At 32.3% G+C, this 20699-nt stretch overlaps 1 protein-coding gene across 1 annotated transcript in view; it reads right to left on the minus strand.

Annotated features, from left to right (window-relative positions):
* Nucleotides 1-539: 539 nt before the first annotated feature.
* Nucleotides 540-20699, minus strand: part of LOC124362940 (myosin heavy chain 95F-like) — a 76918-nt gene continuing 56758 nt past the window's right edge. The window contains 10 exon segments of the mRNA XM_046817839.1: nt 540-3099; nt 5375-5602; nt 6660-6777; nt 7929-8037; nt 12531-12581; nt 15149-15288; nt 16259-16349; nt 18012-18232; nt 19860-19976; nt 20281-20405. Of these exon segments, the coding sequence (XP_046673795.1) occupies nt 2933-3099; nt 5375-5602; nt 6660-6777; nt 7929-8037; nt 12531-12581; nt 15149-15288; nt 16259-16349; nt 18012-18232; nt 19860-19976; nt 20281-20405 (1367 nt within the window). The 3' untranslated portion in view covers nt 540-2932.

The following is a 20699-nucleotide window of genomic DNA, read 5'->3' on the forward strand; positions in this document are numbered from 1 at the left end:
ATATGTGATATGAACATCTGTATGTGTGTGACACTGCTACTCAGTTTTTAGATAAAAATACTGACTGGAAGACTGATTTTAATTTGGCCCAGCCTAGCTGAAATATTGTTTATCCAGAATAGGCTTGGTTCCATCGACTCCAAATACAGTAACTGTATCCATAGTGTGAACTTATTTATGCTCACTGTTTATATATTTGGGTCAGGAATACTCACCTCGTCTATCTAGAGGCTTCTATGGTTTAATTTTAACCTAGGTTAAGAGTAGTTGGAAACTCAAAAATGGTACTATAAAATGGACAAATAACATAATTTTTTCATAAACCATTGATGTTGCCTAAACCCATTAATTCATATTTCGTGAAGAGATTTTATCTACTAGGAAGCAATCTGATAACTTTTTCAACCAAAATTGACTGGTAGAAAATTACTGTTTTTATTAGTTGTAAATTAAGTTTACTATTTAATAACTATATATTGACGATTTACTGTCCGATAAAATTTTATACTTCTGAGGATACTCTTCAAAAATTAAAACTGTTATCAAACCAAAATGTATATTTAAACAATTTCACAACTACTACAGTGTAAATATAGGAATATTAAAGAAAAAAACATCACTAAAATGATCAATAAAAGTAATATATAAACTAAAACATTGCTTAAACATAAGGAAAATGTCTAATTACAACAAACGTCGAAAAGAAAAACACTACATTTTATTGCACAAACTGAAACATCTTCAATAAGTTCTCAACTTTCATGTTCTAAGGCTAACTTAAATAAAGTATATTACTCAAATTTGAGTATAAAATTTAAATTAAAACTTAATAAAGTGAATATAAATAAATACAATTATATTTATCACAGTGAGTTTAACATAAGATATAGGACATCCTCACTTTATCTGGTCTTACAAATATACGGAGTGTTACAAAAATACTATTTTATGCCTGTATTTAAAAAATATTATTTAATGTACCCTCAGTTACAGAAATATATAGTATAATATAATACTTAGTATACTTATTTTTGTAGTAGTTTTATGTTTGTGTTGTGTGTTATAATAGAAAATATGTTACTTGTTGTCTATAAATTTGAATGTAAGATTCAGGGTGCTATGATTGAGAATGTAACGAAAACAGATAAATTAATATATACAAATAATTCTACATTGAATAAGCACACATCTTTGGAATAAATTAATTTAAAAATAGAAGAAACAATGTAAACATATAATTTTTTTTTAATTAGTGAGAATTGAAAAAATTAATTTACTGCGTAATAATGAAACACAGAAATTGATAACTTAAAATTTGTGATTGAAATGTGAATTTAATTGCATTAAACATATCACAATCAATAAATTTGAAACATCTCCTTATAAAAGACAATTTTATCATGGAGTTATGTATTTAATTACATAAATAGGCAACTTATTCAACACACTTCCTTATTACAATGTATAGACCGTACTGGAAAAATCAATACCAAGAAGGGTAAGTAGCAACTAATTTTAGCTACAACTAAAATTATTAGTAGATAGACCACTGAATGCTCTTTGGTATATGCAACCAAAGATTAAATCAAAATAATACTTTTTATGGAATATTAGAATGAAAATGGAATGTTTTTCCTACAAAATACGCACACTGGGCAATTTATCTGGCTGGTTTGTCTGGTCCCGTTTTATTCTATTCAGTTAACAATGGACAGAATAAAATTTCCCTTAATATTAACAGTATGTATAATATACTACTAAAATTTAAAATATAAGAGTTTTGAAAACTACAAAAATATTCTATTTATATATACCGTATATTTTTTCTGACATTAACAATAGTGTTAAAGAAAAATATTACCCCAATAAAAAAGAAATAAGGGGTAGACCAACAAATTCAAAATTAATATTTCTATATCAATTGGCATAACCATAGATAACCACTGGTTTATATGACTGAAGTTTTCTCTCATAGAATAGTTACCACTTTGTTCCTAAAAGACTGATGAGACATAACCTTATGCTTGATGTAAGAAACTTAATGATCAAAGACTTCTTGGGTGAATTACTGTTTGATATGGAGTCAATCTTTAGGAGGGTGTTACTTTTTGGGAAAAGGGTTAAACGGATTGGGAAGGAGTTTCTTTTTTGAGAGAGGTTAAGCTGCTTGGGAAAGAGTTTTTTGGAGAGGAGGTTAAGCTGATTGTATGGGAGTTACTTTTTGGGAAGGGATTTGTTGTTTTTGGTGGGAATCAATACTTTGTTGGCAGTATCTTGATGCAAATGATACTTAAGCTATAGCTTGCAGTTTTTGGTTTCACTACACAGTTTTTGCTACTGAGGTATTATGAAACCTCAGAATATCTTTTAACCTTCTGAAACAAAGCGTTTTTTTGCGTTTTTAACACATAATATCTTGCTTTAGTATATCTACATCATCCAGTATTAATTTTTTAACTCATATTATCACTACATTTAGTTATACTGTAAGAATTATGAATAAAGTGAAGAATATACAATACTATTTATTATCTCTCTTTAGTTAATGCCGACCCTGTCACAATACTTTGTATTTAACTTTCTGATACCATTTTTGAAAAATAAACATCTACTTTAGTAGGCATATTTAAAACATGTATTAACATTTTATCACGTAATATTCTGCTTTAATGTATGTACATAAATCCAGTTTTAATTGTTTAACTCATATTGATTTATCACTACATTTATGTTGTTTAATTATACTGCAAGAATTATGAATAAAGTGAAGAATATACAATACTATTTATTATCTCTCTTTAGTTAAAGCCAACCCTGTCACAATACTTTGTATTCAACTTTCTGATACCATTTTTGAAAAATAACATCTACTTTAGTAGTGCATATTTCAAAATTGCATTAACATTTTAATCATTAGCTCTGTATGATATATTTATGTTATCACTTTGGACACGATGCGCTCTGAGGGGCGTTTGTAAGGCTTCCCTCCATGCCTCTCCCATTCCCGGGCAAACTCGTGTTCCAGGATCTCTGCTCCTCGCTTCCGGGTAAGTCCAGTCTCCTCCAAGCTCAACTCACACATCTGCATGTCGTCTATACCTGTTTAACATTAAGCATTATTGTTTACTGAAACTTGCACTTGTAATGGTACATTACATTTTGCTTTCAAGCTATTCTTAACAGTTATTGTTATTAATTTACCAACACACTCATGCAGTTTCCATTGACTGTTCAAACCCATTATTGACTATTGTCAGGCTTATGATATTTTCAATTGTTATACAGCAGAATTGTTAGTATATTTAAAATTGACTAATTTTATAACAATCTGTAAATGAATTGCCATCAAGAAGCTTCATAAAACGTTTCAGAGTTTCAAGTCAATATATAGCTTAACCCTAGAATGGTAACGCGTAGTCTCTCAGACGACGCAAGCTACAAAAACCGGTCCAGGTGGCATGTGCATGACGTGACCAACCCCCCATCACCAATACCTTCCCCCTGCCAGCCAAGGTTAATGCTGGATAGGGTTCCATTTTGTTTCATTCACTCAGTTCATTTCAGTGAGCCCATAGTCGTCTGGTAGACTACGCGTTACCGTTTATGTTACTTTTTTGTTCCTGAGTAAATATATGAAAAGTTATTTTGTGCGAATGTAGTGTTAGTTTTTCTGATAATTTTTACCGTGGATGGTCAAGTAACCATGGCTGATCCACTGAACACTAGTTTTGAAATAAGAGGAATACTATCTGAACTTGAACGAAGTGATTGTGATGAACAAGAAAGTGATCATGATGAAACGGGTTTTTGATCAACACATTTGTTATTTATGTCCATCAGGCATTGTCAACAAAAATTAAACCTATGACAAGAAGGGCATTTGCTAAAGAAATATGTGTTGAACTAACAACTCCGCACATTCAGGGAAGACAAAAACTGCCAAATTTATCAAGGAATCTCAAACGAAACATTGAAGATGTCGTTGGCCCATCAACATCTGAGGCTCAAAATGTTATTGAAGAAGCAGGAACAAGGAAGATTTGTGCAGTTTGCCCAGCGATAAAAAGGAGAATGACTCGATTCCAGTGCACAAAATGTCATAAGCATATTTGCTTGGAGCACCGAGGAATGCTGTGTGTAAAGTGTTCCAATAAAGACTGAAATCAACAAAAATCAGGAAACATGACCTCTAAGATGTAAATAACGTCATTTGTAAATAAATTTAATTTAAATTATATTTTTATAAATTTTTATTCATTTTTCCCTAAAGTAGTCTGAGAGACTACGCGTTACCATTTATGTGTGGCAAATAGGCGTTACCATTCTAGGGTTAATACTTATATATATATATATATATATATATTTTTTTTTTTGGAAAATATCGAATTCTGTGTTTCATTCTGGACACTTTAATAGACAATAGACAATATCTTTATTTGCATAATCTTGGAGATCAGTATGGCGTCACAACTGTTACAGAGAAATGAGAAAGTAGTATAGTATCGTCCGTGGGCTGTGGAACGAAGTCAGGTATAGTGTGGGAAGTCCTTCCATCTTAAATATTCTTCTATGGAGTAGAAAGGTCTTTTCAGCAGCCAGTCCTTTAGATGCCGTTTCAGCTGTTGGGGGTTGTGGTTTTTCATGTCATCTGGCAATAGGTTGAAGAACTTGGCTCCGGCGTAAGTGGGTTTCTTGCTGTAGAGTGTCAAGTGGTGGGGTGGCAAGACAAAGTCTGTAGAGCTCTTTGTTCCGTACTTGTGGACATCTTGATTTCTGAGCTGCGAAGTTGAGATTGTGTGGAGGATGACTTCTTGTATGTAGATTGCCACAACGGTAAGAATTTTTAGCTCAACAAAGGCCGTTCTGCAGCTGTCCCGGTAGCCAAGTCCTGTTAGGTGTCTGACCGCTTTTTTTTTGTCGGATGACGACCTTTTCTAGGTCAGAGGCAGTTCCCCCCCATGTAGCTATGCCGTATCTCAGATGAGATTCCAGCAGAGCAAAGTAAGCAGTTCATAATACATAATATGATACAATTAGAGTATTGGTTCAGGTTAATACACATTTTTTTAATTAACCACTATAATCAGGCCTAAAATACTACTTCAGTGTAGGAAATGCCCAAACCGGTTCTAGGATTAAATAAAGACTAACTGATCTGCAGTTAAAAATATAACGATAAAATAAAATGCACTTCTGTTCATTCAAAAGAAATGAACTGAAGAAATGACCAGCAGTAGTAAATCTTGTCCACATGAAGACAATAAATGACAAATAAGAATACTTCATAAGAGCTGTTTAGTTTAAACCATTAAACACATACTCTGACCAATTCAATTTGGCAGTAAATTCTCAAAGAATTACAGACAATACTAACCAGCCACCAGCAGTATAGCAGGCTTGTCAGGGTGCAGCTCCATCTGGCGGGCCACGTACTGACCGTCAAAGTGGGCGTACCACCAGCCGCGTCGGTTGTTGTTGTTGTCTGCTAACACGTCTGCATTGCCGTTGCTCATGGCTGCTGGCCGGATGAAGGGGATCCGGAAATACCGTTGGGAGTTCGACGTGATTGATGCTTTCATAGGTATTCTCGGCGTCTTGGATGCTGCAACATTTTAGGCTCAACTAATCATCACTAAAGTGAATGTAAAGAAAACATGGTTTATTGTACATCGTAAAAGACCACAAAAAACATGTGTTATGAATGGGAGTTAGTTATAATTTATTGGGACCGGCTTATTCACAAGCCTTTAAATAAAACTGTAGCAATTCCAGAGCTTTTCAATACCAATAGTGTCATTTTGATTTTGATCATGTATTTTAAGTACCAGTACAGTAATACTTTCTTGTTTCAAAATAATTATTGAAAACGGATAAGTAGAAAGATTAATAAGACTGTTTAGCAAGACACTTACACATCTTTATATAAATATACATTTCGTGTCACAGTGTTAGTTGCCATACTCCTCCGAAACGGCTTAAGTGATTTTGATTAAATTTTATATGTACACTTGGTAGGTTTGAGATAAGTTATCATCTATTTTTCATACCCCTAAGTGATAAGGGTGGTCCATTAATTAAATTTAGAAGATCCTGCACATTGTAAACTGCAATTACGAGACAGATACGTTTATTAAATAGCCGAACACTATTTGAAGGCACTAAGTTAAGATGTATATTTGCATTTAAAATCAGTTTCTGGTTGAACTTAATTCATTTTAAGGTCTGGTTAATTTATTTTTCTGGTATGGTCTAAATGGGTGTTTGGAAAGTCTCACTCCCTCCCACCTTAACTTTTTGAACAGACGAGAATGTTCAAATCTCATTTTGGAATATGGAAGGACATAACTTGGGGCATGGATTTCAAAGTTGCCCCTGACTTCCACAAAATGGTGATAGGGATCGACATAATATAGCATGATAATTTTAATTAGCATAATTGAGTCATCATTAAATTTGAGTGATCATGTAAATTTTAAATAAATTTGGTTTTTGACATTTTTCATTGATTCTCAATGTATTTGATTTATTAAGAATTACTCTCATTTACAATAGTTGTACAAATAAACTAACATAATTTTTACTGCTAGCTATCTTATATCAACTACATCATATCTAAAATCAACTACATTATAGATCTATATAACTTTTTTTATTAATACCTGCATCCATAACAGAACGAGGTGCACGTTCATTTTCCTCCATTGTTGTTCGTCTCCGGTTCTTTGCTTTCCAAGCGTGGTACACCTTCAGTCTTCTGTGGAATTCAATCCTACATGCCTGAAAATGGAGTATATCAATTTGTTTGCTTTTAAAAAGTTACAAAAATTGACAAATTATTATATCACAAATTGTGTTCATCATTTGTTGATATCACATTTGAGCATCTTTCTTATTCAAATTCTTATTTCCTTCAAGAGCGTTAGATTAATATATCTGCATACAATATTTCCTTGGTGAGCGGTGACGAAAATATTTGCTACTCAATTGGAAACCAACAAGCATTGGATGAATTTATCAGCCAAAACTTCTAAACCTAATTTGTTGATATAAAGTTATTTCTGATATGTAAATGTAGTTTTTATTACATGATCTTGAGGAAGCTATACAAATTACAAAACAAGTGTCCACTGATTTGCAAAATGCCTATAAACAAATAGATGCAACACATAATGAGCCTGAACTCATTACTCCTGTGAATATCAGATTAAGACTCATTCTTGGTCCAGGAAGACACACCGCGTGCGGTGGCAGAGTCACCAAGGACAAGCACTCGGCAAAAGACTGCTTGCCGATTCTAGCTCCGGATTCACCAGATGGCTGATGGGGCTGGGCAGGGATCGGGTTAAGCAAGTGATTGCCTTGATCACTGGACACGGCCACTTCAGGAAACACCTAAACACTCTAGGTTTACGAAATGAGGCCTCGGAGTGTAGACTCTGCAATAAGTCTGAAGAGACTGCAAAACACATAATACTGGACTGTGAGAGACTGGGAGCAAGGAGAAGGGCTCTTTTCGGTGACAAACAACCAGGCGACGAACCAGATGCTAGTATCGGGGAAAAGCTTCTTAGCCTAATTAAGGGCACGAAGATAGGCTTACCCCTCTAACATCAAAGGGGCACACAATAAGCTCAGGTTGACGTGTGAGGATCTATGAATCCACCCCAATATCCCAAAGGAAAAAAAAAAAAAAAAAAAGACTCATTCTAAAGATACAAGTTCTCTTTTCATTTCACCAAAAAGTCAAGTTTAGAACACCCTTTGAAGTAAGTATCACAAGGAATACATTGTCAATACACTACAAATAATTTGTTCCATAAAATAATTCTTTTCATTATAACAGCTGAACTGTTCCTCTAACCATCACTATTGATATTAAACAGATATCACAATAAACGTGTTAAAAATGATTTTAGGGCTTACTGTACCTCTAGCAATTCTATATCACACGACGTGTTGATCGTGTCTCGAAGTTCCGAATACTTCCATTTTGACAAATCATATTTAGAGTTGTTAGGAACCGCTTGCTTTCCAGACCTGTACAACAAGACAGATGGAAATTGTAAATCAGTATTTACAAAATTTAAAAAATCTTGGATTCATAATTCATTTTTAGATTCTACACCAAATCTAGATAAAATAAAGTTTAGTATTCTTAGTTGTTAAACTTAACATGGCCTGAGTCATAATTAACACCTGAATTTTCCAGTTCTCACAACATAGAAAGATTGCTTGCACAATTACATTTTAATATTAAAATAATTAAAGATGGTTCTTCTAGAATATTATTTCGAAAATTTAATTAAATGTAATGTTTTTACATTGCGTATATTGAAAAACTTAGGTATTATTAATGTTTTGTATTTTTTTTATACACTTGGTGTAGCAGTTAGTGATCCTATTTATTTTATTATAAGTTATACAATGACATTTATAAGAAGAGAATGGATTGGAATATATCCTCTTCTTTAGGCATAACATTGAGAAGTTATTCACAACATATTGCTTAGTTTTTGTGTATGCTTAATGCTTGTTATGCGTATACTTTTGGTTTTTTTTTATAACTGAAGGAGAGGATAGATTCATATCCATGAAACATAGTGTTCTATTTTTGTAAAATTAACTGTTGCAAGGTCTAAAAAAAATCTGATATCTTTTCAAGTTATGCATCACTAATAAAAAAACTTTAAACAATGAACTAATTTTAACATGCACCTCAAAATCATATTGGAACTATCAATGAAAGAAAAAAACTAGTGATATATATATATATATTAATCATAGTAGTTTATATTTTGTTGTTAAATTCATTAGAATGGATATTTATATTTTAAGTGATTTGATGAGGGTTCCATAATGTAATTTATGTATGCAATAACTTACTGCTTTCATTTAGTAGTAATATAATAATTTATGAATCTTGACATTTACATGACAGAAACATAAGGAAAAGAGTTTGGAAAAAAGATTTTTTCTTCAGAAAGGTTTTTTATAAACGAAAACATTTGTTCAATAACAGTAGACACAGAAAAGTAATTAAACCAACTTTTGAAATATTATAAATAACAGCTCAAAACAAGACAAGACATCATGCACATTTGCAAAATTTGTAGCCACAAAGTAGATTATTTATGTTTTAAGATACCACATGCATTACAAATGCAAATGTGTGAATTCCAAAAATCAAAGTACGAGTAAACATAATGTCAATGGTATTTCGTGAAATAAATATTTATATAATTTGGAACTATCTTATTTGATAAAATTAGTAGTGTAGCATAATCAATTTTCAAGCACATAATTGCTAATGTAACCTAATCGTTTAGTTCTTTGTCACACAATTGTCTAATTGATATTAAAACCCTATAACTACGAGGGTCGTCCATAAAGTAACCGCCGTTTGGGCGTGGCGCGATAAGTAGTGGGGGTAGCGCCGCCATTCTCACATCGGTGTGCGCAGCCGTTCAGTACGCTTCTAACTGTGCAAGGGAGAGCATCGTGCGATCGCGCGTTCTTTTGTTACAATGCAAAAACATGAGCGCCGTGATAGAAAATTCCGCCAAGTGTGAAGTTCGTGGTGTAAAAACATTTCTGTGGTCGAAAAGTTACACAGCAGCTGAAATTCATCGTGAATTGAGTGCGGTGTATGGCCCAAACATTATGAGTGAAGGTGTAGTCCGTCAATGGGTTCGTTTTTTTTAAAATGGTAGAACGAACGTTCACAATGAAGACCGGAGTGGGAGGCCATCTCTCGTCAGTGATGACTTGGTGAACAAAGTGGATGGGAAAATTCGCAAGAACTGTCGCTTCACAATCTCGGAACTTTCGGATCATTTTCCTGAAACCTTAAAATGGCTACGACGATTCAAAACAAGCGTCATGGTCTTCTGACATCTGGTGTTGTGTTTGTCCATGACAACACCCGTCTTCATACAGCTCAAAGAACAACAGAACTTTTGGAAAAGTTCAAATGGGACGTTTTTGACCCACCCCCCCTACAGCCCGGACCTGGCTCCCAGTGATTTCTATCTTTTCCCGTACATGAAGCGGTGGCTTGCATCTCAGAGGTTTGCGAGTGATGAAGAGCTTCAAAACGCTGTGACAGGTTGGCTACGTTCTCAGGCGGCAGATTTTTTTAAAGACGGAATTTCAAAAAACTGTTAAAAGATATGATAAGTGCTTGAATCTGTATGGTGAATATGTAGGAAAAGTAGAGAAAAGCTGTAGTTTTAACATTTATATAATAAACTTTTTGTATCTCAACTGGTTTATTTTTTATTTCAAAACGGAGGTTAATTTGTGGACGACCCTCGTATTATAGAATTAACTCACATAAATTTATTCATAATGAGGATTATTTAAAATTTAGACTAGGTTATATTTTTAAAACAGTTCAGTGATTAAGCCTTGAATTTATATAATTCTTTTATATCATGTGATATGGATTATGAATATACTTGATTAGTCCATATGATGAATATGGATTATGGATATGAAGAAAATGAATGAAATGTGAACAAGTTTTTTTACACTGAGAAATCAAATCATTTTGTACATTATATTTACTGTGATGAACAGAAAATATTGAATTTAAACATACTTTCTGGCATTATTTACGTAAAACAATTAAACCTACAACATTGATCTACAACTATCAAACTAAAACACATATTGAGCATTTTCTATCACTATTTGAGGACTTGTATCACTATTTACACACTAATAGAGTTTTAAATGTTTTTGGTAATCCATGTACTAAAAATGTAATATTGCATATGAATAAAATTTGAATAAACTTTAATAATAGCCTACACACTGATCAGAACAAACAAAAATGGAAAATATGGAAAAATATTGTATTTAAACATTACTGATTCGTCACCTGTTTAGTTTAAAAAAAGAACAACCAAATAAAATAAAAAATAATTGTTAGTAATGAAAAAATGATTTGTCATCTATAAAGTGAATTGGACGGTCTAGCTACGCTGTACCATCAGAAACACTGATGACATCTTGCGGTTCTCCAATTGACATCGCTGAATAACGAGCTGCTGATACAATTTCAATCAAATTTTCGTAGGCCAACTACAATACTGTTAATTTGTTATAATATTGTAGACATTATTCTGAACACTGAGTATATGTTAACAGTAAACAAAATTACGCTGTTAATTCACAAAAACTGTGTATTCTTCAAACATTTGAATCCCTCCACTCCATAACAGTAATCCAGATAAGAGACACAAAATTTAAAACAATTGGATGTTCACATGTTTGCAGCAAACAGGTAAGGGCGGATTCACTCGAATCACGAGATATGGACATATAGTCACCATTGGAAGTAACTACCACGTATAATTGTAAAATGAGTTTAAAATGTATAAAATTAAATAAATTTATATTGAAATGGATTTAAATAATTAAATTATAAAGAATACTAAGAAAATTCGTATTTTATAACGAGATATATTAGATTGTGACCATATTGGTACGGGTTCGAGGTTATAAGGGGAACGAAAAGGGAACTTCTTCCGCCCTGCTCTACCTTCCTTGGACTCATTCTTGATTAGCATCTTGTAATAACTGTTCACTGGATGTGTGGTTGGAAAACCATGTAAATCGTGCTAATTATTTAAACTTTTATAAGTTAAAGTAGGGAAATTATATGTTTGATTCGATATTATAAATAATGAAATAAGCTCAAAATATTGGAGTATTTATCAACTAAATTACAGATTAATAGTGAAGACTGAGTGAAAACGTGTTGCATAAACCTAATTAGAATCATACATAAGTTTATAAACTAAAATTCAATAGTGTGAAGTTTATCATGATGTGAAGGAAATTAATTAAAAATAAATATATAAATGTTTATATAGTTTTTCAATATATAAATGGAGTGAGTGATTTAATGCTCTTGGTATTTTAATTTTAAAAGTACTCTAGTTCTCTTGTATACTCATACAACAAATTTCATTTAAATTCCTTTTCTGGGGAATACTACTCCAATTCCACTTTAGTAGTACTGATATACAAGACATAGTACATAACAATTGAATAAAAAAAATATACAAGGCGATATAGCAATAAATATTATTTATTATAATCTTTTTAAATCAATTATGTACAAAATGTCTATTTTTTTTAAAGTCAGTGACCTTGCTAGTCAGTATCCAAAAGGCCTTGATATCCAATATGCAATAAATGGAGTTTCTGTTATATATTTATTAATACAATATATGCAATATTTAGACCTAAAATTTAAACTGCAAGCAGGAAAATTATTTTATGAATGGTTTGTCTTTCTAAATACTCAATAAATGGTAACGAGTACTTTAGAAAGTATATGGCAAATTGGTTTCTAAGAATATCAATTTATTGTATTTTGTGTCCCGAGTGTTTGTTATATTCAGTTCTAAAAACATTAGTTGTGTTTATTTTCTAAATTAAATGATACATGCCATGCAATACAAAGGAACATAAATTGTAAAGAACTCAAGCATCTATAACATCTCTAACATTGAAGATACCTGGTCAGTTTACTATTGGAGGCAGAATTTATCACCTGCACACCAGTTAACCTGATAAGTCATAAAATACATGAAAATATGTTCATAATACTTACAGATAATCATAAAACTGTATAAATAGAACCAACAAATATGCACATGTCATTAGGAGTGTGTGGACAATGAAACTTAAATATAAATTTTAACTTAGGTTTTTTAACCCAAAAATTAAAAAAAAAAACATAGAAAATTAATCTACAAAAAACACAAAACAGAATTTAGCCCTATTTGAAAACTATACAAATTATTTTTTTTTACCATAAAGACCAAATATACAAGATGCTCCAATGTATGTAAGTTATAAATAAATTGAAAATAATATTTACATTTATTGGTATAACTAATTTCTCAATGTTCTGCAAGCGGTTAATGTTACATAAAGATGCTCATTGCACAGTTCCCACACGAAGTCTGTAGTAAAATTACCATGATTTTTACACCAAACTAACAAAATTAAACTTCAAACACTTTTACACCATTCTTTTTTTTAATGACATCATCATGAACATAAGTATCGTGTCACAGTAATAATGAATTGTTAAAGAGTGTAGTTGTACAAATCGTAGTCAAAGAATTCATTTATGATATAAAAGGGTCGATCTTGTAGTCACTATTCTTTAGGTCTCGGGTAAATTCCTGCTTGTTTCTATCTTTTAGTACATCCAACAAGGTATTTCACATCTTGGCACCGATATAGCTTGTTTTTTGTTTGTTTGCAGAACTAAATCAATACGCAATTAGGCAGTAGTTGTTTGCGTGCCTGGTGTTGTAATGGTGAACGTGCAATCCAATTCTAGTCTCTAAATGTGGACATAAGTTTTGTGTCCATGAAGTCCAAGTTGATAAAATATGAGAATCTTCGATTCTTTAAAGACTCTTCAACACATTTCTCAGGGCTGTAGATTATACAGAACCCCAATTGCTCGTTTTTGTAGAACAAGAAAGCGTTGCATATTTCTAGCTGTACGCTGCCCCAGACTGCGATCCCATATTGAAGGTGTGACTCAAACAACGCTTGATACGCTATTTTAGCTGTCATCATGTCACTTACATCGTTCATTTGCCTTGTTCTTAATTTATTGCGGAGAGAGTTGATGTGTCCTGTCCATAAGAATTTGTCAACCAGTGTTACGCCAAACTGTTCTGTAATTGTGATTTCTTCCGGTACAGGTAATCTTCCAATGTTCTTGGATGGCCTACCTAGGACTAGCAGCTTGGTTTTACTTTCATTAACATCAAGATCATTGTTTTGGCAGTGTTGTATTGCCTTGTTTAAAGCAATGGAGCTGTCTATTTCAAATTTATCAGCTCTTTGTGTACCAAGCAAAAGTACTTTGACATCCACCCACATAAGTGCTTCATTGTAGTCTTGCATGTATGCTGGGAAATCATTTGTAAATAGTACGAAAAGAACAGGTCCCAGGACCAACCCTTGAGGGACTTCTTGTGAGATTTGTTTAGGTTTCAAATTGGTCTTTTCTGTTTTTCCATTCATTATATGTGTACGTTTAACCAGGTGGTTTCTGTTAGATAGGTAGTTGGAGAACCATGACTTTTCCATATATTTTTAGGCAAGGCAATTTTAGTAAGTGATCAAAGCAATGAAAAGCTTTGCTATAGTCTAAGAATACAGCATTTGATATGTACAAGTATTTCCTTCTTCTTGATGATATAATAGAAAGTTCTCAATAGTCTGATTAATATAATAATTGTATGTTTGAAATGTCTATCATACCTTTATGATCAAAAGTTAGGGTGAAAAATGTGTTTGACATTAAGCATTGTTTCAATGGAGTTAAAAACAAGATTTCACAATAAACCAGTTAAAACGAAAAAGTGCAAAATATAGGTTTTACTGTTATTGCTATTATTTATTTCATATTTTATAAAATAAACATTGGAAATGTGACTGATCTTATGTTGAAATATTTAAGTGAACGATTAAAGAATAATATATTAATTAACAGTGAAAAACTCGTTGTTTATTCACATCAAGTATCAATAAACAAATCATATTTTAATAAAAAGAAACTTAAACAACATAGAGACTAAGCAAAAGGGTCATGACTACTTTAAAAATGGATGTTTAAAAGGTTTTTAGAGCAATACATCAAAATAGTTGGAAATTTGGTGAAACATGCATTCTATTTTCATTGATATTAAATAAGAATTTCAACTTACGACATTAATATCTATTCATCGATAACAAAAACCTCATAAACAATGTACATTATGACTGATTGCTTAACTACCATCTCCTTATATGTAACCAAATTCTATTAAAGATCTGGGTTTTTATTTTTTATTAAATATTGATTTTAGTATGTAAAAATGTGTAAATGACCACAACTACATGGATTAAACTAGTAACGATTCCAGACCAAGTTACTTATATTTAAATTTGTATTTACATTCCATTAGATTCATTTACACTGGCAAACATCTCTCAATATATCGTAGTTTAACATCTACATTTGTCATGTCACTCTGCTTGTTAGGTTCACTTCGCAGGTCTGTGGAAATCGATGGAGTAAGGCTAAAAGGAGATCAGCCTATCCTAACGTTTTTTTTAAGTTTACCTGCGAGTGGGAGGAGAAAGATCCTCGACCTGGCCGTTGGTCTCCTGAGCCAACCGTAGTGCTAACTCATGGTCCCGACGCTCCTGCTCCAGTTGTTCCCGGAACTGTGTATTTAACACGGTCTCTTTCTCCATCTGTTCCTGAACAACAATAAAAATATAATTAGTATAATAAAAGTATGATAATAAGGCTTCAAAACTTAAAATGGCGCCCTTAATCTAGCTGTGTCCACCTGCTCCTCTGCCTTGGCGTCCTATAGAGACATAAGCAAATAAATCCGTTGTCTGTCTAGATTATAGGATAATAGAACTTATCTATAAACCCTTAGATAATAAAATGCTCTAATAATTAGTAGTTTATATAATATTTCAGTTTTATTAGATGTACCATGAATTTGAATTTAGGTCAAATTAACAGTATGCTAAATAGTTATTTTTATCAATAAATATGCTAATTTTAACTCAAATGCCCTGTTTTTATATATTTTTTTTTGTTTACCTCTTAATGTGTATGTACAATAATAATTAGCTTGGAACTTAAAAAAATATATATTTTATAGATGTATTGGTGTTAAAGAAAAAATATGGAAATAATTAGCAGCATGAAAAGGGTTAATAAATATGATCTAAAATTGTAAAACTCTGACGAGAACAAAATGCACAACTGACTGCCATTTAGAAACAAAACTAATGTAATAAACCATTTGAACTCATTCTACTAGATAATTATTGTATTACTGTAACAAATTTTAAAAACATCAAATCTAGCTGCAAGCATCCAAATGCAATCTAGTGGAAATGTCAAGAAAAAGAATGGTTATTGCTAAACGCAGAACGGAGGAAATAGCATATGTGCCTTCCAGCCTTATGTCCGCTGAGCGATAGGACATATGCTGTGCTTTTCGCCCACAATAGGTTAGTTTCCAGAATTAAGCTTGGATTCAAAATTGTTCATTTATTCCTGCTGGATCATTGGACATGCTATGAGTTAGCATTTTAAAAATAGTTAATGCGTATTTTGGATACAGTTTTACAGGTGACTCTAGATAAAACTGTATATGTTGTAGATCAATTCATTAGGAATATTGAGTGAGTAAAAAAGCTCCATTACCTGTAATGCCTTTGCAGTTCTTTTATCTTGTTCTTCTTGTCTCTTGCGGATCTCTTCTTCCTGTCTCCTTCTTGCCTCAATTTCCAGTTTCCTGACAAATCAGAATGAATTATATGACTAGGTTCAATAAATCTAATTAATTATAAAATGATAAAGAGGCAAATCTATACCCTGTCCTAAGGTCCGTTGACATGTTGAAGGTCCCAGAAGAATTACACGCCCTAGCCAACCCAAGTGCGTTCACATGCACATTCATAGCCCGAATGGTCAGGTTGCCCTGTGTATATATAAATAATTTAGCTTTATTATGGCATAAGTACATCAAATACAAACTAATTTTCTTTATTTTGTTATGAAGTTTGCGTAATTAATAAAGTAGATTGAATTAATAAGAATAATAATATATATAAAGGCTGTATTAAAATTATCATTCAATCAATTAGCCACTTTTAGCCGTGTTTAGATTTCTTTCTTTTTTTCATGTAGATAATATTTATTTTGCAAAGTAGTTTCTGTACACCATGGTACCAGTCGATGATTCAGGACAAATTTTATCCTTACAATGTATTCGGTTCTGTTTTATCCATTACATAGCACTAAAGGAAAGGCCTTGAGTTTCTAAGCCCCCTCGCTTCGATCCGCTGTAACCTCAATAATGGATCACTGGACTGTCATTTAATGCTATATATGTAATATTCCCCAATGAAATAGCATTATGACAGCAGCTGACAAAATCAAACATCTAGGTGTCATACTTGATGAAAATTTATCCTGGAATAATCAAGTGGACAATCTTTGCCTAAAACTCGGGTCAGCTCTCTATGCCATAAAACGAATCAAGGCAACTAGTACCCCTGAGGCAACAAGGACTGCATACTATGCATTGTTTGAAAGCCATTTACACTATGGTATTACTGTCTGGGGTGGATCCACTATGGGCAATCTCAACCGCGTCCTGGGTATGCAGAAAAGGGCAATCAGAGTAATAGCAGGCTTAAGTCCAAGACAAAGCTGTAGAGATGTTTTCAAGAACCTGAACATCCTGACGGTCACTTCCATCTACATCCTAGATACTGTCCTTTACTGTGTGACCAAAGACCCCCTTAAACAAAGTGACATGCATGAATACAACACCAGATATGCAGGAAACTATGTGCTGCCAGGTCACAGAACAGCCATGTATGAAAGGAAACCATTGTATGCAGGAGTGAAGATGCTAAACAAGATACCAGACCACTTGAAGGCCCTGTGCTGATGAAGAGGAAGCTACAGAGATGGCTGCTAGACAAGGCTTTCTACACCCTAAATGAATTCTTTACTTGGGGAGACCCCACATAACACTGAAGAAGCTTTGTACCTATTATACTAATTTGACTTAAATTTGACGCTGTAACATTTCATGAAGAAATTGTAATAAAGGATATTGTCTATTGTCTATGTGGAGAAAATAATTTAATAGTTCAGCTCCTTTAAATGCATTTTACGGGAATAAAAATCCATTCAAAATATAATCAATGAAAGATTGTTTAAATAGAAATAATTACTGGTATGCTAAAGTGTCCCAGTTGTTTTTTTTTACATTGTTGCATAAAATAGAAAAACTGTAATTTAATGAAAAATTATTACACTTGACATAACAAGTTTTATAATTCATCAGCAGGTAAAATAACATTTCTTAATTCTTTTGAATCATCATTATGAAACTGAAAATCAAAATCTATAACAATTAAAGAAAATCATAAATGTTTCATACTTTCTTTTATTCTCCTCTTCTTCTCTATTTCGCCTTTCTTCTTCTTCTTTCTGTTTTTTCTGCTTCTCCATCTCTAATTGTATTTTCCTGAGCCTCTCCTGTTCCTCAGCATTTTTCTGTGCCTCCAGTTTCTTCTTCAGAGTTCCCATCTGGCTGTTGGCCTTATTCATCAGTTGAGTATACAGAGAGTTGATTTCTTCTACTTTTATTGATTCATTTTTCTGCGAACAAATAAAATGTTAAGTACAGATTTATAAGAGGGAACCTCTGGGTAGGGTACGATAAGCGGACCCTGTTTTTTATATCAAAATTGGCAAACAATATTACTTAATCATAACCACCGATATAATCAATCGATAATGATTAATTATTTCGAACAAATAACTTAAATAATCTATATCAACAACTGTAAATACTTTCAAATAATACGCGTAAGGTAATATTTCAAATTTACATATAAGTAACATTTGATTAATAAAAATGGCAGTCAATTTTAGAAAACTACACAATGTTGCTTTGAAAGATGATAAGACATGTTTTACGTGGCTTCAACATGTTGGACTCATACCGAAAAATCCATTATGTGTAATTTGTGGAAAAGAAACAACTGTAACTGTGAGAGGAGCAAATATGGTCGTCTTCAGTTTTCCTAATATTGCTTATAATAGTTATTTGTTTCATCACTGTAAATATTAAGTCCATATTTTAATTTAAAACATACGATTGTTATTGAGGACTATAGATACTCTTATATCGTCTAGGATTTGAGATGCGAATATTAGGTATCGATGATTACATTTTTCGATATAAAAAAACCGGGTCCGCTTATCGTACTCTACCCGAACCTCTAAATATTTATCATTTATCATCAGTAAAAGAAAATCTAGTGTATTTATAAACTATTTATGTAAAAAATCTCAAATGAAGTTTTTCTCTTTCAAACAAGATAACGGATGGCACAACGTATTTCACACTTGGCAGGAGATTGGATTGACATTTTTCGTGAAAGGTTTTGTCGCGTCGACAAGTTCTCAACGTACTGACCTTGAACTGATCTTGTTGCAGAGGAGAGGAATCAGAAAATTACACAGTGTAGCCAGCATGTCAAAAAATCCCTCTAGTCATGAGAGCCTTAGTACACACTTACTTTCTGGATATGCCTCTTATCAAAGGATGAAGAACTGGCTTCGTGAGAAAATAGTTTTAAACATGTCTCTAACTATAACATCAACTCTATACTTCTTAGGATTTGATGTAAAATTGTATAAAAAGACACATGAATAACATGTTTGTAGAGAACTTTACATAACTTGGATATTTTTAATCCTCCAACTGGCACACAATTTCACCCCAACAGGGAGGCTGTTTTTTGGTTATTCGCATAGTATTTTTATAAAATCCGAATAAAATATTTTTTCAATGTTAAACTATCTAAATATATGTGGTATCATTTTGTTCACAACGAACTAGAACATTTTGATATACAATACTTATCAAAATATAAAAAATGTCTACTATACGTCAAAATTGAAAATTTGTGAAATAAAATAAAAGGTGGGGTGTACCTAGAAAAGATAATTAGGTAAACAAATGCAAAAATTAGAGTTAGCCAAAACGTCTCAAATTTAGTCTAGTTTTATCAAATGTATACGGTAGTTTGTTTATTGGTTAATGGTATTCTCCCCTATTAACAATACAATTGTACATTGACTCGTTTGTTTAGTAGCCTATATGCTATAGTTTTTGTCATTTACAAATTTTCTATTTTCACAAGTACATTCTGATTCAAAAATGTTTGTATACTTGAAGTTACATAATTTACACAACTGACTTGTACCTTTAACTCACCTTTATCTTGCTGACAGCACCTTGCATACTACTCTGCAACGCCCTGACTTCATTGATACTTGCTTCCTTGTCTTTCTTGAGCTGTCCAGTTATGCTTTCCATGCGGCTCAACATTGACTGTTGGAAATCAAAATAAACAGTTCAGATCAATACTACATGTTAGTAAGCAATAAATGTTCAACTTTTTTTTATTTAATTTCCAAACAATTGCAATTGACACCACTGATAATATTTTAAAAACCATATATTGAATGAATTATGAATGTAAAATACGGATTTAATTAATGCATAAGTAATTATGCAGATTTAAAATTATTTTCTTATAACAAAACTTGTCTCTCCTCCTTAATATGTGATGATTAAAATTTCTCAAACTTATCTTTAATTCTATCTTTACTTTAAGAAATATTCATCAGCTCACCTGTAGACTGTTTATCTTTGCTATTCCCTTGTAACGTGGACGGTGTTTCTTTTTAGCCAAGTACATTCTAATATTTTTCTGGATTGTAATGTGGCACTGTCTTCTGTACAAAATTTTGTTGCGCACTGGAAAAATTATTTATAATAATTATTTACTCTTTCAACTCTATAAATACAGTAGTAAATTTCTATACACAATGGACAAGTGATATATCTAAGATTTGAACTTGGAAAGTTCAAATTATGGAGATTATGGCATCTCATAATTCATTATAACAGAGAGGAAAATTGACTTTGTCTGTTTTCTATTTAGTATTATGTATTAACCCTTTAAGGAGTGTGTGTAAACGCTACATAATGAGTAAGGACGTCATATGACATATATTCTTATAGTGGCCCAAAGGAGTACGGACGTCATAT

The sequence above is a fragment of the Homalodisca vitripennis genome, chromosome 5, assembly GCF_021130785.1.
Source record: "Homalodisca vitripennis isolate AUS2020 chromosome 5, UT_GWSS_2.1, whole genome shotgun sequence".
Lineage (NCBI taxonomy): Eukaryota > Metazoa > Arthropoda > Insecta > Hemiptera > Cicadellidae > Homalodisca > Homalodisca vitripennis.